Below are 26887 nucleotides of genomic sequence, written 5' to 3'. Positions count from 1 at the left end.
TCCTTCTGCCAGTTGGTAGTTTCTTGAGAGGGTAGTAGTAATATTTTCTTTTATAGTAATACACTTGTGACTTATTGACAAATTCTCTGCAGTGTGGTTTAAAAAGTGTTATTATTAAAATCAAATATTTAGTTGAAAATTATGAGGACATTAACTAGAACTATAGTTTACTATTGCAATTATGCTACCATTTTTGCAGATAAAATGAAATGCATTTTTATTTCTCTTCTAGGAGGTTGAGTTTGAGGAACGTTCACGTACAGAAGAGCAGGAATTTGATGAGCTGGTGTCATTTATTCAACAAAGAATGAGCCAGGCTGAGGTACTGATTTCTTGATTTAAAAAACACTAAAACATGCAAATAGCTAAGAACAGAACAAAATAAATACATATGTGAAAACTGTTTTACCTGTCAAAGAATTTGTAATTTTATCCATCTAGTCCTAAGACTAAGTTCCAATGCATCACATTGATGTTCTGAGCTCTTTGTTATGCTGTTCTTTCTTCCTATTAGCTCCTTTCACTTTACCACACTTATCTGGCTTCTTGTGCAGCTTCTTCTTCTGCCTCTCGGACCTCTGATGTACATACTGTACATTGGACTGCAAAATGCTCATGCCAAATCAAATTTCAGTACTTATGCTGCTTCAATTAAAAAAATACATTTACAATGTAATAATTATTACAGATCTGCATTATTTGTACCTTTCATATCTGTCTGGAGTTATATGGAGCTATAATCACTCTTAGCATATTCTATAATTAAATTGGGAAACTCACATTTTTTGTATTTTTGTTTTCAAAGCCTATTAATTTAGTCAGAGACATTGAGGATCAAACTGTGCAGACAAGGAAAGAAGCATTGTTTGAGTGTGAAATCAAGATAAATTATCCTGAAATCAAACTCTCCTGGTACAAAGGAACAGTAAAGTTGGAAACAAGTGACAAATATGAAATTGGTATCCAAGGGGATCGTCATTATCTCAGAATCAAGAACTGCCAGTTGGAGGATCAAGGAAATTACCGTGTTGTGTGTGGACCACACATTGCTAGCGCCAAATTAACTGTTATTGGTAAGTATTGGTAATCTGTATACATAAATAAATCATCCGTGTTGTATTCTCTCTCCTTGTGCTAAAACAGAGATTTGTATTGCTTTGCAGAACCTATTGTTATTAAGCCTCTTCACGATCGTTCCATCAAGGAGGGACACAGTAGCACTCTTATTTGTGAATTTTCAGTACCAAATGTTAAGTCCCAATGGTACAGGAATGGAAAAGTTATTGAACCTCGAGGAAGATATCGAACAGAGATCAATGAGAGGATTCATAAACTTACCATCCTGGATGTAAGAACAGAAGACCAGGGACAGTATACATGCAGATATGAAAACTTGGAAACTACTGCAGATCTTGTTATTGAAGGTTTGTATCGCACTGGCGTTTGCACTGAATTTGGAGAAGGACAACATTATATATATATATATATATATATATATATATATATATATATATATATTGTGGACTTGGTGTTACATTCTGCAGATGTTGTAAAATGCAAAATTATCTCAAAACCTATACCTGTATTTTTTAATGTTCTTTGTAATGCAGTATTGTCCACAAACAATATCAACAATGTCAATGCTTAAAAGACATTTTGACTCTCCAGTGGTAGCCATTTTTAAATAAAAAAAAAAACATAAAGAAAAATTCACAGTCAGGGCAATAAAAATATCAATCTCCTATCCACCAGTTTAGAACTGTGCTGGCACCAAAATACCCATAGTTTTAAATACCTGTGAGTACGGTGAATAGCCTTAACATAAAAAACATCTCTGATTATAGGTCAATTTTAAGCACCGTTTATATATAATATAACTTTTATTCTTTTCTGGCTGCTTTTACAAATGTGTAACATTGTGTGCTTTTCTTCATTTATATTTTGAACTACTGTAACAATTTCATTACATAGGCTGCAGAGATGGATGGTGACGATATTGATATGATAATATATCTAATAATGTCTGTTTTATTTACCCATACAGCCGAAGCTATTCAGTTTACAAAAACAATTCAAAACATTGTTGTTAGTGAGCATGAATCTGCCACCTTTGAGTGTGAGGTGTCCTTTGATGATGCTGTGGTCACATGGTATAAAGGAACCATGGAATTACAAGAGAGTGATAAGTACAGCTTTAGAAGCGAGGGGCGCTGGCATTACATGACCATCCATAACGTAACAGCAGAGGATGAAGGTAGGCAATCATAGATATGTTGAACTAATTGGAAAAATTATTTTCTAAAAATTAATGTGATTTTTCTGCTTGCATTACTCATACTGCACTGCAGTTTGGAGAAACAATATACCTAAGTTATGCTTATGCATCCTAGGTGCCAATAGTACTTTAATCTATGATTATAGCTGGGCTTACACAGACATTTTTAAAAAAGCAAGTAAACATTCATACTGCGATTATATATATGCATTTTTATGCAATTTTATTAGTGTTTTAAAGCTTCCCTTTAAAACACTGGAAATCTTCTATGCCATGTTTTCCTGCGTTATTAACACATTTTCCTGCGTTTCAATGTGTTTACTCAATGGAAGCGTTTACCCTCACTTTCCTGCGTTTTCCAGTGTTACCCCAGGTTTAAGATTTTTAGTTATAGATAATGCTCGTAAACGTGCCTCAAGGAAATTTCCTGGTGTAGATTAGCCCATTGGAATGCATGGGAATTTCAAACATGGGCTTTTAAAGCCTCAGGTTAAACGCTGGGGAAAACGTCTATGTAGACTAAGCCTTAGGGATACTGATACATGCACCAATATCCATGTATGGATTGGGTGTGACTTGATCTGTTTGTTTAATATTATTTTGTCTAAGTCAGCATTATCTAGGTATTCATTAATTCAAGGTCAGTAAAATTTAAAGTGTTTCAGCCAATATGGTAAACTTTTCCAATAAATATAAATAAATAAACTAAAGAAGTTATGTTTTAGTTTTGATTGAAGGAGAAAGAAATTTTAAAAACAGGGTTATCTTCTACACATGACTGGATGCTTGATTAAAACATAAAGTTATGTCACCGCCAGTAATGCCAATTACTTTTTTTAGTCATTGTAACAAAATGCCTACTAACTAGTTCTTTGTTCTATACAGCTACATTTATATATGTTTGTCATTTACTGCAGAACAACTAACAAATATTGTATTTTTTTAACTCATCAGGAGTCTATTCAGTTATTGCCAGCCTTGAGCCAAGAGGAGAAGCAACAAGCACAGCAGAACTTTATCTGACTACTAAAGGTTTGCTTTTTTTAGTATTATAATAGTAGTAATAACGTAACACTGTAATGAATATTGTTTTTTGCATTTCTGGAAAATCTACAGGTCAGGTTTTGTATATTACAAGAAGATGTTATGTAAAAAATTAGGTAAAACAAAGTACAAATATATAATGCTATGAAAGTTCCATATTATGTCATTTGTCTTAATTTATGAAAAAAGTGACACCCTTTAAACACAAATTAACTATTATTTTGAAATGTATTTTCATATATTATTCTCATTAAAAGAACACATTCTTAGTTTAATATAATTATGCTTTTTTCAGAGATGAAGTTGGAGCTTAGACCACCAGGTATGATGAAAGATTATTTTCTAAATATTCTTTAATATTTGTTAATGTTTGAAACATTTTTAAAGAGCTGAAAAAACTATTTTCAACTTATTAGTAAGGCAGGAATTTACTTGTCTCATAGGTAAATGAGGGCATGAATGCAAATCACAGCTCTAATTAGCTATGCTCTGCTTGTTGTAAAATAAAATGCAAAAGTTGTCTTTGGACTCATCATCATGAGAAACAGGATTCTATAGATTTTAGTCTCTAATCATGCATGGAGAAATATTTAAAATAATATTTGAAACTTGTTTGCAGATGTTCCAGATACCAGGGTACCATACATACCTGCTCCAGTTGAAGAAGAATTTATAACTGAAGGTAAGCCAAATGACTTATGCATTATTTAACCATAGTATTAGGAAGCAAGCAATTTTTGGGTATTTTCTGCAGTTACACATTTTAGGATTGTAGCCAACATATAATTAAAGTGTTATAAATATTTTCCTCTGTTAAACAATACATTTATAGTACTATAAACTACACATGTTTTATTTGTTTATTCTAAGAATTCATACTTCCTCCTCGAGTACCAGAAGCAAAGAAAGAAAAGAGAGGTACTAAAAAGGAGTTATTTAAAGTGTAAAGGCATCAAAGCTTTACTACCAAGCATAAATCATCATACTAAATAAATACAACATCATCCTAGCAGCATGCGCTGTAATAATAGCATTCTGCAAGTATAAAGATATCATATATATATTTTTACAAAATTATTTATAATTTTTATAGCATAAAATTATTTTTTGTTAGTAATATGAGAACAAAAAATGTCTTCATCTTCATATTTATGCTTAACTGCTCTTGCATCAAGGCATTTCACTTCCTAAACTTTATCTGTTACATGTTTACTACACGAAGATGAGCCTTTATAAGCTTTTTTATTTAATATATATTTGCTATAACGTTCATGCTTTCATTACTAGTTCTCACTAATCATGATGTTGACACCCTAATAACTATTTTTAAGTATTTCTCCCTTAAATATGCTTCTTGTTCCATCAGCAGGACACAGGGAAAGCAACCATGTCATCAAAGCCTTAAGTTCATATTACTTCATATTGCCTCTTTGTTGTTTTCTTTTGTTGTGCTTTGTCAGATAATGTTTTACAACCCCTTTTTGTTCACAATTTCTTTAGTGCCCAAGCCTGGTGTAAAGGTTCCTAGAGATGTTACAGACATTGGAGAGGTAGTTCCACCAACCAAAAGTGAGTAATTTCTAATACACAGTGAATCTCCTGATTAATTATTAGTGTGTTTAATATTCAGATCTTAGGTGTTGATGTCTAGATTATTGAACAATAGTTAGTGATAATTTTTATATTAGGTGAGTAAGACTGAAAGTCTTTCTGATCAGGTTAGGGTATGACACAACAAGGTATCTTACTGTGTTATACTTTTTAGTATTATTACTATACTTCATATCTGTATTGTAAAGATGTATTTACTCTTTGTTCGGTGTTCTTGCATTTGTCATGCACTTAAGTTCAGAGATCACATAGCATCTTCCGTAGGGACTTGCATTAAAGGTCAGACTAGCCAAAAAAAAAAAATTATAAATGTGCTACATCGCTTACTTTTCTTCTCAAAGTCGCTCCAGTGGGCAAGAAACCCAAAGTCCCTGCTCCACCTGCTCCTCCTGTTGCTGCACCTCCTGCTAAAGGTAACTGTTTGGTGCTTAAATCCTATACAATAGTGAAGCATTGCTGCCCAATATCATAGGCTTTTCTTTATTTTATTAATGTTAGGAAGAAGGTAATCTGCTCATGTAACATGTATTACATTTTGCTTTGCAGCATATCATACTTTGCACATTTAATAATATTGACACAGCTTATGTCCAGTATTTTTGTTCATTCCTTTGTCTGTTTTCTCATTTTATTGGTTTTCATCTGCTTGTTTTTAATCTACCCTGAATTAATATTGTACATGGCACTTACATGTATTCAGAAATTCTTTTTTTATCTGTTTTTTTATAATTATGTATGTGCTGTCATAATTGTATTTATGTACTCCTTCCTTTCTTTCCTTCTTTCTACCTCCCTTTCTACCCCTTCTTCCTACCATTCCTTCCTTCCTTTCTTTCTTCCATACATCTTTCCTTTCTTCTCTTCTCTTCTCTTCCCTTCCTTTACTTTTTCCTGTGCTGAAATCTGTGTACCTTCAACTCTTATCTAGTCACATCTTATGTTGTATTTGTTTTGTCCTGCAATAATACTTAGTTCTTAATATTTATATTTATTTTCTTATCCCATTTTGGGGTGGCTTCCTAAAACATAATGACTTCTTATAAATATAAATATTTCTTTACCACAATGGATCTTTTAGATAGCTCTTATGATTAGCCATAAATTCATGAAGTGCATTTCTGTTAACATGAATAAATGTTTTTTAAAGTTCCTGCAAAACCTAAAAAAGAGGATGAGGTTAAAGTAGTTACTGTGGCCAAAAAGAGAGAGGAAATTATCCAGAAGGTTCGTGAACCTGAACCATCTTATGAAGTAGAAGAATATGCTGAGGAAGAGGAAACTTCTGAGGAGTATGGCAGGAAGGAAGAGGTTTATGAGAGACATGTCTATGAAGAGGAAAAGGAATATTATGAAGAACAAGTCTATGAGAGAAAGCAAGAGTATTATGAAGAACAAGTATATGGTGAAAAAGAGCAGTATTATAGAGAAGGTATATCTTTGCTCTTTAGAATATGTTTGATATTGGATTTGTAACTAATATACTTTTTATATCTTTTCTTTTTTTTAATGAGTACTATCATCTTGTCCTAGATGGACTTGTCTAAATACATTTACACTAATTGTACTTTTACAATGTCTGTGCTATCGCTTTCATTTTTTTTATTATGTATATATGTTTTACTTTTGCCCTTTAAAACCACTTAAAAAGCTTGACAAGGTCCTATAGCAGTAATGTGAAGCAGAGTAATGTTAATATGTGACTTGTGTGAGGCTGTATTCTTGTTTTTCTTGTTACATATCCAGTCATGAAACGCTTCCAAATTAGGTGACATATGTGGACCAGCTGTGGGTAAAACTATATTTACCTTGGTAGAGTGGCTATTTAAGTCCAGTACCTCCTCTCCTTTACTTGCTGCTCAATCTGTTCCCGCCTATATGGGTATCAGATGATTCACCATTGAAGTCAGCTGGGACGACACATAATTTTTACAGGAGGGTACAGCAGCAATATGGGGAGAAGATCACAACCCCATAGCTCCTAAATTATAACTTTGCGACTTGCCATTAACCCCGAACGAAATTAATCCTTTTTTTGAAGTTTTTTAAAAGCTGCTTTTGGTTGTTTTTCTTTAAACCTGGACCTAGTTGATGTTTTTTTTTTCCTTTAAGTAATTGAAGAAGAAATTCCAGAAAGGAGGATCTCTGAAGCTGAATATAAGAAGCCAGGCGTTCCTGCAGGTACTTAATTTTATTTAATTTTGTAAAATAGCTAGCATAACACATAGAATCAACTCTGTATGCTTGCGAATAAAAAAAATTGCTTTGGCTGAATTTGAGGCATTTAATGCATACCTAAAGTAAAATAAAATTAATGGTTTCACAGTATCAAGGAAACCTGTTGAGGAACAGTTTGAAAGGCGGGTTGTCACCAGAGAAGAGGAAGCAGGCAGAAGGAGACAAGGTTTCAAAAAATTTTAATAATAGAAATAAATTATTAATTTAAGTTAAATAATTCTTAAAATTTGTATTGTAATCATACTGTACTCCTAAATTCTGGGCATTGAAATTGAAAAAAATAAATGTATGATTTGTGTTTTTGCTTTTTTTATTATTTAGTTTCTTCACATTGTCATTCATATTTATATCAAACATTCATATTTAGTTAGAATATGTATAATAATTCTAAATTATATGTTCTAAAGTCAGTAAAGAAGGAGTAGGGAGTAGCATATGGAAACTTCCACATGGAGTTCCAAATATAGAAAGCTGAGAACAAATGTGACAGCTGGTTTTATAAGCTTGCATTATTTTTTCCACTGCTGCTTACTGTAATTCAATCTTTCTTTAAAGCACCTGTGCCAGTGCATGAAGAAATTGAAGAACGAAGAGGTGAGTACATTACATGATCTAGCTATATGTGTCTAAAGATTTTTATTATGACAGAGCAACCCTACTAGGCACCCTATCACTTTTCCAAACCCATGAATTCTGTTTGTTGCACATCAAAAAAAACAAGACAGCACAAATAATTAGTGAATTATTTTAAAGTACAAGCTCGACAATGGGCAAAAGCAGAAGAAGAAGTTTCCTTTGCCATTCAAAGAAAACAGCAGATATCTATGAAAGGTATGAAGGTAGTGCTGGGTATTGCAATCATTGGCAATATATAATTTTCATAACTATCATAATAATTCTGCTGTGGCAATACCCACAAAGACTTCATGCTCTAACTATGGGATTTTGTATATTTTCTGCCATAATTAACCTAGCATCTAACATTTTTAAAAAAGCATTAAAAACTGCTTTATCTATAATCATATTTGGAAAAGCGTTTTAATTTTACCTAGCACTCTCTATTTTATCTTATTGCATAATAGAGCTGGTTATCATAATACCAAGAAAATGTGCCATCTTGTGCTTCTTTTATGCTAACACTAAGCATAATGTACTTGCAGTGGCAAATTGTATTAAAAATTAATACTTTTCTATCTGGTTATATTAAACAGCGTCAGAAAATTGTTCTATCTATAATCATATTTGGAAAAGAGATTTGATTATATTGAAAACATTTACTTTCTATCTTATTTTATTAAATATTAGAGCTGGTTATAATATTACCAAAAATGATGTGCCATCTTGTGCTTCTTTTATGCTAACACTGAATATAATATGTACTTGTAGTAGCAAACTGTATTAGAAATTAATTCATTTTGTTCTGGTTACATTCAGTACCAGAGAGAAGGGCAGCTGAAGAGTTCTATTATGAACGCCAAGTAGAAGAAGCTGAAGTAGTCACAGGTATGTCCTCTTCAGCTGGATCAATAGGCAAAATTTGTACTACCATATTGTCGTTACATTTAATAAATTGTATGTCTGTTACACATATACATGATCACAGTTGTTTGTTGTTTTAAATTCTAATCTTGGATTAGAAAAAATTAGAATGTGGAATTGTGTTTTAGATTTTCAATCAATTTACAATTTTGCAGCATATCATGCTTTGGATTGTAGACCTATAATTTAGGTGTTCTTTCTCAACAGTATTCCATTTTTAAGTCTTATATAACTCTTTTTATGCTTTTTCTGTACCCATGTACCCATGTATAAATTGATAATTTTAATGATCGTGTATGTGCTTTTTATTCACATGAAAATTATTTTTTAATAACATTTTTAATAGCACCTACAGTCCATGAGAAGATGGTTGTGGAGGAGAGACGAGCGGTGTCTATCTCCCGCACAGAAGAGATTTCTGAAGGTATTGTGAAACTTGCTTTGGCATTACTTTAGAATATGCTTATGTTATTTTCCAAGTGTAGCACTTAAATATGTAACTTAGGCCTAAAAGAACTTTATGTTTAGTATGTCAATATCTTTAAAGTTCCAAAGGTTCCAAAGAGAGCTCTTCCCGGAGAGAAAGTACCGACAGCAGTTCCTAAAGCTATTGCACCACCAAAAGGTATATAGACAAGGCTAAAGTCTATATACATCACTGCTTTGTGTACATAACTTGCCATAAACCCCATGCTTTTTCTGTCTTTTTACGCACTTACCTGTTTGTTTGTGCAGTTAAGAGTCTTCTTATTAGTCTTAAAGTTTAATTAAATATAATACTAAAAGTATAAATGGTTGTTTTAAAGCTCTTCCTGTAGAAAAAGTGCCGGTACCTGTTCCTAAAAAGGAGGAAGCTCCACCAGCTAGAGGTATATATATGTTCTGTATGATTAAAAGCACTTAAACTACCCTTCATATTACCACTATGCTTCCCTGTGTTTGTCTACAGTCTTTCTCTTGTTGAAGATTTTTGTTGGTGAATCTGACAACTAGTCATAATAATAGTCCTTGTCTTTTACCCTCTTCAATACCCTTCAGGACCCCCAAATACAAGTATATAGTCTATTTTTTGTTCTATGTACACTTCAGGGTTTGGCTTTTGCTCCTGACCACCATATCTAATCTCTGTATTAGCTTGTTATGTTTACATAATGCTGTTATAACTTTCATGCAATAATTATATATGTTTTGTGGGAATATTTTGCTTTTTAACCACACTTGCAACTAAAGATATTGCATGGAAGGTCTAAAAAGTGGTATTCATAGAAAAAATATATTTATAGTTCCTGAAGCTCCCAAGAAAGTGCCTCCAGAACAAAGAGTGCCGGTACCTGTTGCCAAAAAGGAAGAGGTTCCACCTGCCAAAGGTATACAGCATTATATTGTCATGTCTTTATGTTTTAGCCTGAATGGTGAAAGTGTCTTCTAATTTAGATATGAATTCTAAAACACAGTGTAATTTAAATAAATATCTTTAGTGCCTGAGGTTCCAAAAAGGGTTGTGGAGGAAAAAATCCCATATGTTCCTAAAAAGAAGGATGAACCTCCAACAGAAGGTACTTTTGCACTTTTGAGCATGTGACTGGCATCAGGTTGTCACTGAAATTCACTCTTAGGGCCTGATTTATTAAAGCTCTCCAAGACTGGAAAAGATACACTTTCATCATTGAAGCTGGGTGACCCAGCAAACCTGAAATGGTTCTGGTCCAAGACAAGAAATCCATTCCAGGTTTGCTGGATCACCCAGCTTCACTGATGAAAGTGTATTCTCTCCAATATTGGAGAGCCTTAACAAATCAAGTCCTAAATGTCAATGTTGTGTGTCTTTGTAATTGGTGGTATTTTCTTAACTGTACATTTTTAGTAACTGTACTTAAAAAGTGAATATTTCAAAATTTTATGTCCGCTTATACTTGTAAAAATGCTGGTGATATAAATGATTAGTGTTCTTAAAAATGTATTTTTAACATGCTAGAAATTCCAAAGAGACCTTTCATAGAAGAAAAGGTACCTGAGGCTGTCCCTAAAAGGGTGGCACCACCAGGCAGAGGTATAGCATAGCTGCAGGGCTGATCTATTTCATGTCGTGTTTTTGCTAAATAAAAAGTGATTTGATCAATTGTTTGCCATATTTTGTCCATGTTTATGTCCAGTGCTTCATAGTCTTCTGTAGTGTGTCATGTTTGTATTTGAAAATTGTTGCCTTTTTTGTAAGAAAAGGCATAAAAAAAAATAATCAAACAACAAAAAACAGAATTTTTTGGGTTGTTCATATTACATAAGCAGCAAATGAATATTGACAGATTCCAAAATAATGAAGAAATAGCCTTTCTTACAAACTTGTCAAATTATTTCTTTGATGTATTTTTTTTGTTTGTTTTGCTTGGTTTAATAGCACTTACTCTTTCTTATTTCTCAATGCTTTAGCATTTTTCTTGGCATTTACCACTTGCTAATAATTTTTTCAGACCTCCTAAACATGCAATAGATTATTACAATAAAATTACAATAATATATATGTATCTTTTAAAGTGCCTGAAGCACCCAGAAAACCAGCTGAACCAGCAGCACCCACAATTGCAGAAGCCGAGATCACTAAAGGTATAGCAAACTAATATTTACATAAGGCACAATATCTTAACATTTATCTGCATTCTATATCTTTCTAAATGATAAACACAAGTCATTTTATATTCACTACAACTGTTAGGAATTTGGTTAGCCTACCGAAAACCTAAATCAACTTAACCTCATTATGCTAGAGGTCAAAAATATATTGTTTTCCAGGTCATTAGCATATTTGGCTTTAGGTCCTGATTCAATTGAAATTGAATTTAAAGCATTAGGACTGAGTAAAATGATTTTATTAACAATGAAAGTAAACCCTTAGGTTTGCCTATTTTGAAGATTTGGTGAATTTAGGTTTAGGTTAGGAGTTTGTTACCTTTTTTGTGAATGAAGTTCTTATTTGTGTACTCTCTCTCTTTTTTTCACCTTTTACCTTGTCTGTTTTTTTTTCCTGTGAAAAATAAAATAATAAAATTATTAAGGACGATTGTTAGCAGAATCCAGGAAAGTTGAAAACTTGTTTTATTTTTGGTAAATGCACTTTAATTTACCTTAATCCTAACTTCACATTTGGCATCAATGCAGTTAAAATGTCACTGAACTCCCTTTGCTAGTTTTTACCAAAATTTTAAACAAAAAAAAATGTCCATCCCTAAATAATGTAATAATTCTCAATAGCTTTAGCAACTTCATTTATATTACACTAGTGTAAACTAGCTAAAATACATCATTACTCTTTAAATTTTTAAAGTGCCAGATGTACGAAAGAAACCAGTCCCAGAGGAAAAAGTTCCAGCTGCACCTAAAAAGCCAGAGGTTGCACCCTCAAAAGGTATTTTAGGATATCAGCATAGTATTTATTTGTACTTGTAAAGACTAACTGCAATGATAAGCATTTATTCTATGTCCTTTTTATAATGTATGTCTTCTCACTCAACCTAATTTCTTTGTTTATTGTATCAATATATACTGTATATGTTTGCGTTACCATTACTAAATGCTGTTTTTACAAATTTGTGTACTAGTTGTGAGTAGTAAAAAAAAAAAATAAATATTGTCAAACCTCTTTCTTTATTTTAAAATACTAAATACTACTGTAACTCGCAAAGTACCTTTTGAGTAAAAGCGTGGGTGGCATAGTGAATAGTCTTGAGTGTTTATTATAGTAAGACTCACTTGTGTGGTCCTAAGCTTATCGTCTTGTCATATGTGTATCCCTATTTCCTCTTGCTCCTCAGAGCTTCCATTCTATTGTCTCCTAATCCTATAGTTGTGTTGCTTCTAGTTCTGTGTTTTTGTGGTGCAATTCCATTTCATGTTATATTGTTGAAATTATTTAAAGTTCCCGGAGCCCCTAAGAGGCCAGTTCCAGAAGAGAAAATACCCGTCACTGTGCCTAAACAGGAGGAACCTCCTGCTGCAGGTAATTTTTGCTGTATAGCTTAGTTTTGTGTTCTGCTTAGAATCACTTACATTAAATCTTATTTAAACTTTTAATTACTTTAAAACTGAGCTATGTAATATCTTTAAAGTGCCTGGTGTGCCAAGGAGGGCTGTTCCAGAGGAAGAAGTCGCTGCTGTTCAACCTAAAGTAGAAGAGACTCGACCAGCTCGAGGTACTAGATGTTCTTGACAGTAGTTTCTTCTTTTGTACTTGATATGTTGTTGTTTTTTAAGTTCTGTGTAATTTTTTTTGTTACTCTTTTCACCAATATCTTTGTATAGTGACCACATTTTGGTTTCATATGATTAACAACGTCATGTGAATTTGCTACTCTTTTTGGTTCTTTACTAGAAATCATATTTATTCTTCAACTATAACTCTTTTTCTTCTAAAACTGATTAGTATTTGTCTTTTGACTATGTAATCCAACTCACTAAAATAAAAAAAAACTATGCTTTAAGTGCCAGCAAAACCTGCACCAGAAGAAAAAGTGCCCACATTTGTGCCTAAGAAAGAAGAGGCTGTACCAGCTAAAGGTATATAGCTTGCTTTATACCAAATGTACTCTTATATTATGTGTCATTTGTTTAAGAGAGTCTAAGTACTGTGGTTGCATTTAGCCACCAAAGAAAATTTAAATTTCTAGTACAGTAAAATTGCATGTTAGAAATATACACAATATTTCTAACAATAATATAGTTAACTTTACAATATTACAAGTTAGATGAAATCTTTGTGGTTTACTGCAATTTGCATTTGCAATAAATATATATATATATATATATATATATATATATATATATATATATGTAAATCTGGTTGCTAATGTATAATATAAAATTAGCTGAATGATATTTTACATCATATTTGACACATATTAATATTTTTTAAGTGCCTGAAGCACCAAGAAAAAAGCCTGTGCCTGTTTCTAAAAAGGAAGAGGCTCCACCTTCTAAAGGTAGTTTGACTCATTTTTAGCATTATATTTTAGTTTAATGTTCTAAGAGACACATTTTCTGTTTGTTGGATAGTAATATGTCATCCCACATGTTAAATAAAAGCCCAACTTTAACACTTTTTATAGGGTATCTGAACCTACCATCCCAATTGTGTTAATAAATGTGAGCTTTTATTTATATTAAAGCTTAAAAGACAATTGCTGGTTATTCTTTTGCATCTGGCTTTTCAAAATTTTAAATTATTATCAAACTAATAATTAGACTGCCCTATGGACAAAATTATAATCACCTTCAAGTCCTAACTATCCTAACTATTTGAGTTATGACCAATTACAGTTTAGATTTATTTAGGCTATGTTTATATATATATAACCTGTCTGTTAATGTGTATTTTGTATGTACAAGCCTAATGTTCAGGTTCGTCAGTGTATGTATTCTTTTTTACACACTTCTTCTTTGCTCTTTGCGTTGGTAGTTGTTCATTGTTTGTCTTATACTGTGCTATTTATACTACACATGGCACTCATAGAGTTCTGTTACTATTTCAAAGTTCCTGAAGTGACTAAGAAGGTCATCCCTGAAAAGGTACCTATACCTGAAAAAGTACCTGCTCCTATTCCAACAACAGAAGAAGTTGCACCACTTAAAGGTATTTTTCTTTCTAACACTGTTCTTCTTGTGCTTGGCTTTCAAATGTAATATTTTGTTTATGTTTTAATTCTTTGGTGGTGTCTTCAAGTATGTTTTTATGTAGTGTGTGTTTACTTTATCTTTATGTGTTTGTGTATAGTGTTTTTTTCTTTTCTTCACATTTAAAAATAAATGTTTTGTGTTACCCTGTCCCAGTTCCTGAACTTGTTAAGAAACCAAAAATTGCTGGTAAGGTGCCGATTGCTGCCCCTCAGATGCCTGAGGCTCCTCCAGCAAGAGGTATATTAGTTTTATTCTTCTTTTGAATATTTTTTTTTTTTTGCTGAGCTACTCAATTGCCTGCATTTACTGAAAGGATAAAATGATAAAATCAGCAGCCAATAATTTTTTTTTTGCTTTAATCATCACATGTGCATACAGCTTATAATTACCATATTACATGCATTCTAGTACTATAACAGTTAAATAGGTAAATTAGGAGTAAATTCGGTAAGATTTCATACTGAAGCACAGCACAAAGTATGTCCAGCTAATTTATTATTTTTTCCATTAAGCAGGGAAGGGATAAAACACCTACAAGGTTAAAGTTTGCTGTCTGCACCCCGCTAAAGATGCAAAGGAAATTAAAAAAAAATATATATCCAATGTGAACATTTTGGTCATAGGGAGTTGTCTCCAAAACAGGTCCTCATTGTTCTTATGACAACTCAAATGTTGTTTTTTTCTTACTTTCTGTCCTAGTGATGATGAAATAAAGGGGATAAACCTTCCCTGAAGGGGCACAGACAGAAATAAAGACTTAATAGAGATTTTAACTGTACCTTTATAGCCTTATACAAAATTAGGAAAACATTGTTTGTCTTCATCCATAGTTTGATATCCTTTCTATGTAGTGTGTGTAATCTTTATGTTTATTGGGTTATTGTTTGTCTACGTATGTTCTGTGTCCAAAATTATCTTATACAAACCTCCTATGTTTAAAGTACCAGAAGCACCAAAGAAAACAATTCCAGAAGCAAAGATTCCACCAACCAAAGGTATATTCTCTTCATAAATAGTCAAATGTTTGTTGTCTGTGTATTGTTTGTAATCAACATTTTAATGTCATGTTGTTGTGTTGTGGTTTTGTGAGCAGTTCTACTTCCTTGAGCAGATTAGGAGAACTTTGTGCTTTTAAACAGGACAAAGGACAATCACCAAAGAAATGTGACCAGGCAAATTTTTGTTATGTTATTGGCAATTTGCCAAAAGAAAAGCACACTGTTTTTCAAACTGCAGCAGTACTATAATGTCTTTGTCATTATATTTGTATGGGTATGTTCATGTCTGTTTTGTATAAACATCCACTAAACTCTTTATCATTCTTAAATTCTTTGAGCATTTTATTTTTATGTGAGAAGTCACAAATCTTCTCATTAAATGTCTTTAAGTTGTCGAAATTGAAAAGAAAAAAGAAGAAAAGATACATATTATTTCCAAAAAGGTTGAAGCTCCAGCACCTACAGCAGGTATATTAAGTCTTTAAAAAAGTAGCTTATGCCTTCCTCAATAATGCCTTTGCAAGCTTCTAATTTTTTTAATGTGTGTGTACATTTTGTGACTTTGTGTTGTTTACCTGGGGTTTGTATTGTAAAATTGTCTTTTAAAGTACCTGGAGTTCCAAAGAGACCAATAGAAGAGGAAAAACATATCCTAATTGTTGGCAAAAAAGAAATCACTACTCCTGTCTCAGGTACATAATCTTTATAGAAAAAATAATATTTTATTTACACAACATATTGATTAATTTTGTCTATTGGTGGATTGATTACATGTCTTGAAATAAAAAATACTTTATTATACATAAGCCATATTTTTGTAGTGACACTGATTCCGTTGTATATTTTTGAAATGTCAGTGGTGTCCAGAAAAGTAAAAGAAGCCCAGGTAGTCACTGTAAAACAAAAGGAGGAGCAAGGATTAATTGAACCCCTAGCTTACAAAGAAAAAGAATTGTATGAAAAAGTGTATAGGAAGAAAGAGGCCACCTTTAAGGAACATGTGTATGAAGAAAGGGAAGAAATCTATGAGGAAGAAATTGTAGCCCCAGAAGAAGAAGTTTATGAAGAGCCTGAGCAGGAAGCAGAGGAAATCTATGTAACACAAGAATATGTTTATGAGGAAGAAGCTCCTGAGGAGGAGTATGAAGAGACTGCTGAAGAATATTATGTGGAGGAAGCTCCAGAGGAAACATATGAAGAAGAGGTCACTCATGAAGAAAAAAGATATGAAGAAGTTATCTATGAAACCAGACAAACAGCCTATGAAGAAGAGATTTATGAAGCAGAAGAAGCTTATGAAGAACCTGAAGCAGAAAAAGAAAGCTTCTACCAAGCAGTAGACGTAGTTTATGAAGAAAAAGGTACTTACTTCACTCTTACTGTCTGTTGTCCATATTATGTTGTGATGTGACAATTTAGGTAATACCTTATCCTTTCATATACAAATAGAATTTGAATTACCTAACCTAGATAGACTTTGATAGACATATTAAATATTATATATATATATATATATATATTTTTTTTTTAAATTTGGTTTCAATTACAACATATTATATATTGGTATGAAATAATAAAATTATAGATGTATATTTAACAGTGCATTTGAAGCCAAAGCTTTACTTCTTTAGTTTTTGATAATTACTATCAGTTTTTTTTAACCTACCTGCGTCTGCTTGTGAAGATTTAGATTTTCTGTCTAAAGATGAAAAAGAAATATTGTGTTTCCACTATGGCTGTGCTCTGTGTATGCAGCACAGTGACGCTGCAGCATGCTTGTGGGGTGCACCAAATGTGCCATTAAGAATGACGTAATGTGCATTGCTGTGCCATGTGGTCACACATTTGTTGCCACTTCTAAACATGTGCATTATCACAATAAAATGCATTACAATAAAACCTTTCTGAGGTCCTAATTTTTACTACTACATCCAAAAGATATTTGGCTTTAGATGCACTTAAATATATACAGATACTAAACTGGCACACTATATGAAAAATGTGCTTATAACCCTATAATTGCTCTTTTAAAGTTCCAAAGAAACCTGCCGCTGTTGAAAGAAAAGTAACTATAACTAAAAAAGAAGTTCCTCCAATTAAAGGTACATGGAAAAAAATAACTTTAGAAAATGTTTTGTTTGTAAATTGTGTATACTCTGTAGTCTTTTATATGTGTGCACATGTGTAGTTTGTGTGTATGTGTTCTTTCTTCAATTCTGAAACTTTGCATCATATTTTCAAAGAACCCGAAACACCTAAAAAAGTCACTCCAGCTGAAAAAGTGCCAACCATTGTCACTAAGAAAGAAAAAATCACTGTTAAAAGAGGTATTCCATCACATGCCATCTTCCATATTTGTCTTATCTTCTTCTAACTTTAATTGTTTGTCTTAATCGATCTATGTATGTATTTACTGTTTGTGAGAGTCAGATTATAAATATGCATATTCTTTTTACTAATCAGAAGAAGAAATAATTGCTCCAGCACCCACTCCTGCTCTTAAAAAAGTAGAAGTGCCTAAAAAAGTAGAAGTGCCTAAGAAAGTACCACCTTCTAAAGGTATATAAGATCACATTGTATTATGTGTATAACAATGATTTAGTTGTAGTATATAATAGAGATTAGGCTGTACATTTAACAACTTACATTTTCCCATTTCAAGGAATGTTTTATTTAGCTTAGTAAATGTAGTAAAATTTGCTTTGTAAAAAATACTCAATCACAGAAATTTTGCTTACAAATGTATGGATGGTTGATGTAAACCCAGCTTGAACTCATTCACTAAGCTAAGTAAACAGCATATATTTCTTTAGTAAACTATCTGCAATATGTTATTACTATCTGCAATGAACTTTGTAATACATAATTTACTTTTTTTAATTTTTGAGTTAAAAAATAGGAATAAAAATACATTTTAGGAACTTGTTGATTTTTTAATTATAAGATGAAGGACAGATAGTATATTTGGAATTGTTGTGTAAAATCTTGTTAAAGGATACTACAAAAAATCTGTCCTTAACACATTCAAATCTAATACAATGTAAAATCTATTAAAAAGTACATGAAAATGAATATAGATAATTACACATAAAAGTCTCAATGGCAGAAGCAAGTAGAACTTTTTTGATCACTTTTACAATTCAATTTTTGGGACTACTTAAAACAATTTACAAATTGCTTTACACACACATTTGGACTTTTTTGTGTGTTTTTTTTAAACTCACAGCAGTAGTGCTGCCCTCTTTGTTTTGCTTTGACAATAAGGTAGCAGCATTTGTTTTTAATTCCTAAAAACCTTATTTTTGTAAAACCTTATTGTTATTGTGTTATTATGTATATTTATTACATTAGTTAATACTTAAATGTGTCCAACTTTTAGTTGTGTGATCACTAATAGTTTTAGAACTACAGTATATCATAAGCTAATTCTTTAATTAGCTTTAACGTTGTTAGATAACAATACCCACCCGAAATCTAATAAAAAACATATTACATACATTGCTACGAAAAAACAAGTAACATTCAGGTTTTGGTGTTGTACGTGCTGTCCTCTTTTTAAGTCTTAAAATGTCTTAAACAAACTAATCTCTTTAAAGTGCCTGGGGAACCCGAGAAACCAATTATGAAAGGAAGGGAAGCTATTACTGTATCTAAAAAAGAAGAAGTTGTTTATATTGAAGGTATAATAGACCTTTATATCAGAAGAAAATCTTGTCTTGTCCATCACATATTGTTTCCATTACATATCTTCATCCATCTTCATGTGTTCTGTGTTGTCACTGAAACTCTTACAGTGTCCAAATACTTCCATGTTCATCACTAATTTCATTGTGATTTTTATATCCAAGGAAAAAAAGTTCTTCAAAACTTGTTTGGTGTGCTTTTTGGCTTTTGTTAAACACATTTCTTAAATGGCTAAATATTACAATATCTTTACATAAGTTTCCAAGGACATTCCTGAGGAGAGACTACCAGAAGAAGCACCGAAAGTGAGAGTTCCAGCAGCAAAAGGTATAGAACCTAAAATCCCTGTCTTATCTAGACATCGTTATTATCCAGATCCATATTATCTTTGTGTTTAAATGTTGTAAGTACATTTCTTGAACAAAATTAGGTTAAGAAAAGGTTGTCAGTTTAGAATGTTGGTGCACGGCATATGTGTCAGATATGTTCCTTAAAATTTATTTTTTAAAAAGATTTTTTTAAAAAGGAAAAAAATATATACATCTAAAGTCTGTAGAGGTGGTCAGAGAGAGATGGAAATTGAAAATATGTTTCAATTTAAAAAGCTCTGAGATGTATATTATAGAGCACTTAAACTATCTTTGTTATGAAATTATTTATAGCAATTTGCCTAATACATTGTTTATTAAATAAATCACTACTCTGATCATAATAGGGAAAATATGATTTCTGTGATTTATTGAGCTTGTTACTCAGCTAGCTCTACAGTGTTCACTAAGTTCTTAAAGGAAAGTTCCCACACTGTTTATCTTACAAACCACGAATTACAAACCACATGATACTTTTATGTGCATGGTTTTTTTGTAAATTGATTAGGTGGTCATTTTTAAAATCCAGAAATCTAGCAAATGTAGATACGTTGTTGCATGAGTGAGCAAACATTAATAGCATCCTACAGTATATGTGCTAGGACACATTACCTATTTGTTTACTTGAAGCAATAAGTGGATCGTTCTTTTACGTTATCATCTTGCAACATTTACAACAAGGATCCCTCTTTTTCTTTTTAACTTTTACCTGAAATCCTTGTTGAAATATCCTTTATTGTTATGTGTTTGTGTAATGTGTCCTTTAAATTCTTGTAATCCATTCCTTGCAAAAACCAACAAATTTAATGTATCTTTAAAGTGCCTGAGAAACCAAAGATACCTGTGGTCGAAGAAAAGGTACCAACTCCTCCTGCAAAGAAGGAAGAGGCTCCACCAAGCAAAGGTATATTACTAGAAAACTAACCATTTGTAATGGGAAGTGTGTAGTCTAGTGTGTAGTTATTATCAATATTACACAAATATAGATCTAAGTAGCCAATCATACATTGTATTTTTAAAGTTCTAGAAGTACATAAGCGGGCAGTCCCTGAAGAAAAAGTTCCTGCTCCTGTGCCTAAGAAAGAGGAGGTTGCAGCTCCTAAAGGTACAATTATATATAGTCTCAGTCAGTACTCCTTTCTCTATATATATTATATCCCTAAAACCTAAATTCTGTTCTTAAAGTCACAGAAATACCCAAGAAAGCAGTTCCTGAGGAAAAAATAATACCTAAAAAAGAAGTACCAGCTCCCCAAGGTAGATTTGTTGTTAAGGATTACCTTTGTTTTACTTTCCTTTTAGTGTTTGTTATTCATGTCCTCTTTCATGTATATGTAGTATTTGTGTGATTGTATCTGTACGTCTGTTTTACATTTCTTTAATATAATGGCAATTTTCAGGCAGTTTACCGGGTAACGGTTCTTAATGTATCTCCAACTACTAATATTGCAAACCCTTATTATTCTTCAATAATATTTAGTGTCTTGTGAGATGTTATTATTAGTTGAGTGTTCTGTGTAATAAACGTGTTGTTATTAATCTTGCTAGTTTTTTTAGTAGTTCTTTTCAAACAAGTTTGATTTTTTTTTAAGTCCCCAAAGTGGTCAAAAAAGTAGACGAGAAAGTACCAGTTCCTGTTCCTAAGAAAGAAGAACCTCCTCCAGCTAAAGGTACTTCACAGTTTTCTTATCCAAACATGAATTCGCTCCCATCCTTCATGTATTTATTTGTACTGTTAAGTTTCTAACAATTGTTTTTATCTGTATTTGTCCTTAAGTGTCATGTCAGTTTTGGCTTTCTTCCTCATTTGATGTTAAAAGTTTTAACAGTTGAAAGAAGTTTGTATGTTTAAAAAGATAACAACGTGCAGGCTTTGAGGCTTAAAGCTCCAGTAGAAGCTATACTCAAAGTTAGTAATTCAAAGTTCATAACTGGCCAAATATCAATAGTGATCATCACATTGTCCTAACAACTTTAATAAATCTTTTTTGCATAGTACACATTTTATTTTCATCTTTTGTCCTCTTTTACTTGTATATAAACAGAACTGACAAGGAATATAGCTATAAGAATTTTGTTTTTTAATGCCACTACAGTTAGCTATAATTTATGCCTTAGCGTCTCTCATTACATTCTTTTTTTACTTTACACATATAGTATCTCTGTGTTCCTTTTTGTGTTGGTCATGCTGTTAAGCCAATACCTGTGTTTTTAAGTTCCTCAACTCAGAAAGAAACCTGTACCTGAAGAAAAAGTTCCAATACCTACTCCTAAAAAAGAAGAGGTTGCACCTCCCAAAGGTAAACCTCTACTTTTTAGATTGTCTTTTACCTAAGTAAAATAAAATCAGTATTTACAATATTGGGGATTTGTTTAAATGTGTTTACGTCTGGGATTTTACAAAAATATGTTCACATAAATTTACGATATCTTAAAATGTCTAAAACATTTAAAGCGCCAGAGCCACGTAAGAGGTTGGTCCCAGAAGAGAAAGCTCGAGAGGTTGTTCCTAAAAAAGAGGAAGCGCCTTCAATTAAAGGTAGAGGAAGTACTTGCCCATTTGTCTATATATAATCTCTTATGTTATGTCAAAACATCTTGTACCTCTTTCTTATGTGTACATTATATGCGTCTATCTAGCATCTTCCTTAAAGGGATTCAGACACATTAATGTTTTTTCAGTGTGTTTTTGTGATTAAATTCCTAATCTGTCACTGTGCAGTATGTTAGCTGTCATTAAACAGAGTCTAATGTTCTTTAAAGTGCCAGAAGCTCCCAAGAAGATTCCTGAAGAAAAAGTGCCAAAGATTGTCCCAGAAGCACCAACTCCTAAAGGTATTAAAATAATGTCTACACTTTCGACATCTGATTTTACATGCCACTTATATGTATATTTAATCTGGGATACATTATTTTTGCAATTTCAGTAAAAAAATTGAATGTTGGAATTATTTTTTGAATAAAAATAACATTAGTACTGGGGTTTAGATAATCAGTAAAGCCAAATCCCAGATTAAATATTTCCTAAGGATGAGCTATATTTTCAACTGAAAGTAAAAGAGGATTCAATTAAACTTCAAATCCTATACATAACACTTTAGTGCAGTTGAAAACTATTCTTAAAACATCTTGCTGATAACAAAAATAAAGCACACTTGCTAAATAAGCGCAATATATTTAAAGTGCCTGAAGTACCGAAGATTGTGCCAGAAGTGGAAGAAATTACTGAGTTGCCTAGGAAGACTCCAATAATTAAAGGTATTAACAGAAACATCTTTGGGCTTAGTGTTACTAACATCTTCGAATTCTCTCTATGTTTGTTTTTATTTCTGTGGTGTCTGTCTTTATACATCAAGAGTATTTTAGGAGTATGTGATTTCTCAACATTTATTCAATGTTACAACTACTACCTAAAAGGTTTTTTTTTAAGAAACTGATAAAGAGCTATTTATTTGTTTATCACATATATACATAGAATTAACATTTATCATAGTAGTAATTTATTCCATGTATGGACACATTACATTACAGTCAAACTTACCACTCAAAAATGCTGATGTGAGGCTCCTAGTGGACCTACATAGACAGTTATTATATACTCAAAATCATTTAAATATTTGTGATCACTGTTTGAAATATTCTGTTGTATAAGTCTTCCCTTTCCATATGTTTACCTTGTTAATCCATTTAGTACATACTGAAATGTTTTCAACACATAAGGCATAACATACAAGTTAGTAAAATATACACAATATTTTTAGTACCAGAGCCACCAAAGATACCCACTCTTGAGGAAAAGGCCCCATCTGTTCAAAAGAAACCAAGGCCAGTAGAAGGTACAAAACTACTACACATGTTTGTCATTGTATGTGTTTGTGTTCGTAAAAACAAAACAAAAACTGAAGTTGTAATAATATTTTTAAAGTGCCTGTACCAGAAGAAAAGGTGATGCTTAAACCTTTTAAAAGGGAAGCACCTGCAGCTAAAGGTACATTTCCATCTGTCTATATGCTGTGTGTGCTTTGTGTGTTTTATGCTTGGCATTCTGTATAGTCAAATGGTGGGTTACTAACATAACTATAATATATTAAAAGTGACAGAAGCCCCCTCTAAAGTTGCTCCTGAGCAGAAAATCCCTACTCCTGTTTCTAAGAAAGAAGTTCCTCCTGCACCACCACCCCCTCAACCTAAAGGTACTTTACTACTTATAGTTATTTTATTATACAACTGCCTATAGTGTCCCAAATAATATATATTATCCATCTCTTTTTGGTCATGTAAGCATACGGTATATGTTGTACTAATTTGCCACCTAGTAAAGAGAGCAAGCCCCTTTCCATTATTAGCCTTATTCTATCTAGTCTATATAAAATTTTGGACAAGGATCTGTAAATCAGTCTTCTGGTTTCTCTTAAAAAAATAGCGGAATTGCCAAAGAAAATGGTCCCAAAAGAATTGGAACCAACACCTGCTCCCAGAAGGGAGCCTATCCTGCCTTCAAAAGGTACAACATAGTAAAGTTTACTATTAGTATTTAGAATTTTAACGTTTTTAGCAGTTGTAAATAACCACTGCAACATTTACATTTCTTTTAAGTGGCCGAAGTGCCAGGAGTTGTGGAGGAAGAGAAACTACCTGCATTTGTTCATAAAAAAGAAGTAATCACTACTACTGAAGGTAGTTACCAATCCCAGTCACAATAGTTGATTTAATTGTGTTGTGCTAAATAGTTAATGTACACAAGTGTGTTTTTAATGTATACATGTTTTATGGTTATGTAATGTTACAAATATCTTAAAAAAACTAATATCTTTTAAGTGGTGGAAGAAGTGACACAAGATTTTGAAGAGATAGAAGTACCTCTTACTCTTGTGGAGAAGAAACGTATTCCACCAAAGAAAGGTATACAATCTTGTCTGGGTCATATTTGTAGAATCGTGTCTTTTTGTATTGTATGTGTCATCACTCTTTGAAATGTCCTATGTTTCATACTAATATCTTTAAAGTACCTGAGATCTATCAAGAGCCAATTCCAGAGGAAAAAGTACACCGTACAATTCTTAAAAAAGAAGTAGTTCCACCAGCAGAAGGTATTTTTTGTTGTCCAATAAATGTGTGTCTGAAAGTTTGTTTATTACATGTTTTCGTCAGAGAGTCTATACTATTAAAGTGTTTTATTCTAAAAGTCTTACTAATATCTTCATCCCTTAAGAACATATTCAAGAGGAAAAACTAAGGCGCACTCTTCTTAAGAAAGAAGTTGTTTCGCAAGGTATATTAAGTATTCATTTTCATATTATGGATACATATGTGATTTTGTCAATGTTCTGAAATTTGGTTTTAAGTGATGTTCCTAAAGCTTTACTAATATCTTTCAAGTACCCAAAACCTTTGAAGAAATTTCTCCAGAACAGAAAGGTCCAGAAATACTTCTTAAAAAACCTGTGACTCCTTCAAAAGGTATAGAGTGTATTATATATATTTGGTTTACAAATTTCTTTTTAATCAGGTTCTTACTTGGTTTTAACTTTGACTAATATCTTTATTAGTTGAGACATACAAAAAAACTATTCGAGAGGAAAAAGAAGTTATAATATCTGAGAGAAAAACAGTTTTAGCAGCTGAAGGTAAATTATATTTAAAATCATTGCTTTCATTAACCAGTGACATTTATTAGATTTTAAACTGTAATTAATTTTTATGTAGATCTAGTAGATGTTCCACAAAAAGTTTAAGAGAAATTTTCCACTGTTGCACTTCCAAAACATTCACCACCTCTAGTTGAAGGCACAAAGTAAAATTAATAAAATAGAATTGTTACCTTCAAAAAAAAAAAAAAAAAAAAAAATATATATATATATAGATATATTCACATATTTTTATCTTCATCTATTTTAAACCACTAGAAGAAAAATACCCTAGTGTGACCCAAAGGGAGGAGCCAGCTATATCGCTTCCTGGTGAAGCCACTTCAGTTCCCCAAGGTATATCACTTACTAAGCTTTAGCATTAATTTAAATATACTTTATGCTTAAATAAAGCAATGCCTGTATTTGTTCAAGTGACAGAGACCCCTAGAGAGACTGAAGATAAGCTTCCAAGAGCTGCTGACAAAAAAGTAGCAGTTCGGCCAGCTAAAGGTAGAACATTTTTGAAATACTATATTATAATTGATATAATAGCTAAGCATGTAAGCTAATTGGTTGCTAATATTTTAAAGTCCCTGAGGCTCCAGAGATGAGGGTTCCAGAAAAGAAAGTTCTGAAGCTTAAGAAAGAAGAAATCCACACAGTTGGAGGTATATCTTTTGTAGATATATCAATAATATCATTGCATACAGATATCAACAGTGCAATGCCATCTAGATTTAGGTTAATGATTCATTACTACTGATTATCTAAAATCAGCGCTAATATTCTTTTGAATGACAGAGATCCCAAAAGAGGCAGAAGAAAAACCAGGGGTTCTTACCAAAAAGGAGGCAGTCCGTCATGTGGAAGGTAGAATATATTTTGCACTTTTATGTTTCACTGCGGTTAGGAGTGAATACGTACTTTCAATCTAATACTAATATCTTTAAAGTTTCTGAGGTGCCTAGGAAGCTGGTCTCTGAAGTGAAAACTATTACAAAGCCTACTAAAGAGGCAAAGACAATACAAGGTATTTTAGATGTTTGAAGGAAATATTATGAAATATGATTGCACACAAATATTCACAAATTGCTAAACAAAACTAATATCTTTTAAGAGCCCATCGGAATCCTCATGAAGCCCCAACCTGATGAACGAAAAATTGTTACAGATTACATAGAAGAAGTAATACCTTCAGAGACAGGTATATGATATTTGATTTTAAACCGAGGTCTTTAGTTTTAAAAAATAACCTGTTACAGGCCTATCTATTATTAGTTTACTTTTCTCTAACTTAGTAAACCAAAACTATATTTCCACTCTTGAACTACTAGAGTAGGAGAAGCAGTATGTTACAGATAAAATAGCAAATACAGAAAATGTAGTGCAAAAAAAAAAGTCACAGCATAATCTGTCTGCTCAGATAAATAACTATAAAATAAAAACAGATGAAACATTGTTATGAATATGATTTCAAAATTTAACATACTAAGTAAATTGTTTCTTAAGGACTTGAAATGTCAGAGGAAGCAGAGCAAGAAATTCCTGCTCATGTTCCTGAAAAAACATATATACAGGTTACAGGTATGTTCATAGTTAAAAATAGGTATAGAATACATTTTCCAACTAAGTTCCATAAAAAATCTTACACAAAACAAATAAATATTTTAAAGAACAAGAAGATTCCCAGAAACCTTGGCTAGAAGAGGATCGCAAATCAATTTATAAAAAGAAAGAAGCTGTCCCTAAGAAAGGTATTCAACTAACCTCTTTACAATCCGTGATGTATTTGAGATGTTTTATGCTCAGAATCTGTTACTGAGTTGCCACTAATAAAAC

General features: G+C 32.1%; 1 protein-coding gene across 1 annotated transcript in view; it reads left to right on the top strand.

The window, feature by feature from the left end:
* Window positions 1-26887, top strand: part of TTN (titin) — a 229257-nt gene that overhangs the window by 88356 nt on the left and 114014 nt on the right. Inside the window, exons 99-163 of the mRNA XM_072418400.1 lie at window positions 233-322; window positions 806-1073; window positions 1164-1424; window positions 2045-2254; window positions 3230-3307; window positions 3615-3641; window positions 3939-4001; window positions 4190-4237; window positions 4820-4888; window positions 5272-5343; window positions 6078-6359; window positions 7040-7108; window positions 7254-7331; window positions 7721-7759; window positions 7919-7996; window positions 8600-8668; window positions 9051-9128; window positions 9252-9329; window positions 9511-9573; window positions 9988-10071; window positions 10183-10260; window positions 10680-10754; window positions 11237-11305; window positions 12024-12104; window positions 12615-12695; window positions 12805-12888; window positions 13178-13252; window positions 13609-13674; window positions 14226-14324; window positions 14522-14605; window positions 15310-15363; window positions 15757-15834; window positions 15975-16058; window positions 16224-16727; window positions 17400-17468; window positions 17610-17693; window positions 17830-17925; window positions 18963-19046; window positions 19309-19377; window positions 20239-20322; window positions 20440-20523; window positions 20604-20675; window positions 21011-21088; window positions 21635-21718; window positions 21874-21957; window positions 22182-22253; window positions 22602-22676; window positions 23180-23254; window positions 23344-23406; window positions 23513-23611; window positions 23842-23922; window positions 24015-24095; window positions 24237-24320; window positions 24425-24508; window positions 24631-24690; window positions 24798-24878; window positions 24968-25045; window positions 25325-25402; window positions 25481-25558; window positions 25639-25716; window positions 25850-25918; window positions 26001-26078; window positions 26166-26252; window positions 26558-26632; window positions 26722-26802. Coding sequence (XP_072274501.1) covers window positions 233-322; window positions 806-1073; window positions 1164-1424; window positions 2045-2254; window positions 3230-3307; window positions 3615-3641; window positions 3939-4001; window positions 4190-4237; window positions 4820-4888; window positions 5272-5343; window positions 6078-6359; window positions 7040-7108; window positions 7254-7331; window positions 7721-7759; window positions 7919-7996; window positions 8600-8668; window positions 9051-9128; window positions 9252-9329; window positions 9511-9573; window positions 9988-10071; window positions 10183-10260; window positions 10680-10754; window positions 11237-11305; window positions 12024-12104; window positions 12615-12695; window positions 12805-12888; window positions 13178-13252; window positions 13609-13674; window positions 14226-14324; window positions 14522-14605; window positions 15310-15363; window positions 15757-15834; window positions 15975-16058; window positions 16224-16727; window positions 17400-17468; window positions 17610-17693; window positions 17830-17925; window positions 18963-19046; window positions 19309-19377; window positions 20239-20322; window positions 20440-20523; window positions 20604-20675; window positions 21011-21088; window positions 21635-21718; window positions 21874-21957; window positions 22182-22253; window positions 22602-22676; window positions 23180-23254; window positions 23344-23406; window positions 23513-23611; window positions 23842-23922; window positions 24015-24095; window positions 24237-24320; window positions 24425-24508; window positions 24631-24690; window positions 24798-24878; window positions 24968-25045; window positions 25325-25402; window positions 25481-25558; window positions 25639-25716; window positions 25850-25918; window positions 26001-26078; window positions 26166-26252; window positions 26558-26632; window positions 26722-26802 — 6061 coding nt within the window. The remainder of the gene's footprint in view (window positions 1-232; window positions 323-805; window positions 1074-1163; window positions 1425-2044; window positions 2255-3229; window positions 3308-3614; window positions 3642-3938; window positions 4002-4189; window positions 4238-4819; window positions 4889-5271; window positions 5344-6077; window positions 6360-7039; window positions 7109-7253; window positions 7332-7720; window positions 7760-7918; window positions 7997-8599; window positions 8669-9050; window positions 9129-9251; window positions 9330-9510; window positions 9574-9987; window positions 10072-10182; window positions 10261-10679; window positions 10755-11236; window positions 11306-12023; window positions 12105-12614; window positions 12696-12804; window positions 12889-13177; window positions 13253-13608; window positions 13675-14225; window positions 14325-14521; window positions 14606-15309; window positions 15364-15756; window positions 15835-15974; window positions 16059-16223; window positions 16728-17399; window positions 17469-17609; window positions 17694-17829; window positions 17926-18962; window positions 19047-19308; window positions 19378-20238; window positions 20323-20439; window positions 20524-20603; window positions 20676-21010; window positions 21089-21634; window positions 21719-21873; window positions 21958-22181; window positions 22254-22601; window positions 22677-23179; window positions 23255-23343; window positions 23407-23512; window positions 23612-23841; window positions 23923-24014; window positions 24096-24236; window positions 24321-24424; window positions 24509-24630; window positions 24691-24797; window positions 24879-24967; window positions 25046-25324; window positions 25403-25480; window positions 25559-25638; window positions 25717-25849; window positions 25919-26000; window positions 26079-26165; window positions 26253-26557; window positions 26633-26721; window positions 26803-26887) is intronic.

This window comes from Pyxicephalus adspersus, chromosome 7, assembly GCF_032062135.1.
Source record: "Pyxicephalus adspersus chromosome 7, UCB_Pads_2.0, whole genome shotgun sequence".
Lineage (NCBI taxonomy): Eukaryota > Metazoa > Chordata > Amphibia > Anura > Pyxicephalidae > Pyxicephalus > Pyxicephalus adspersus.
This window is presented reverse-complemented; position numbering and strand designations above follow the sequence as displayed.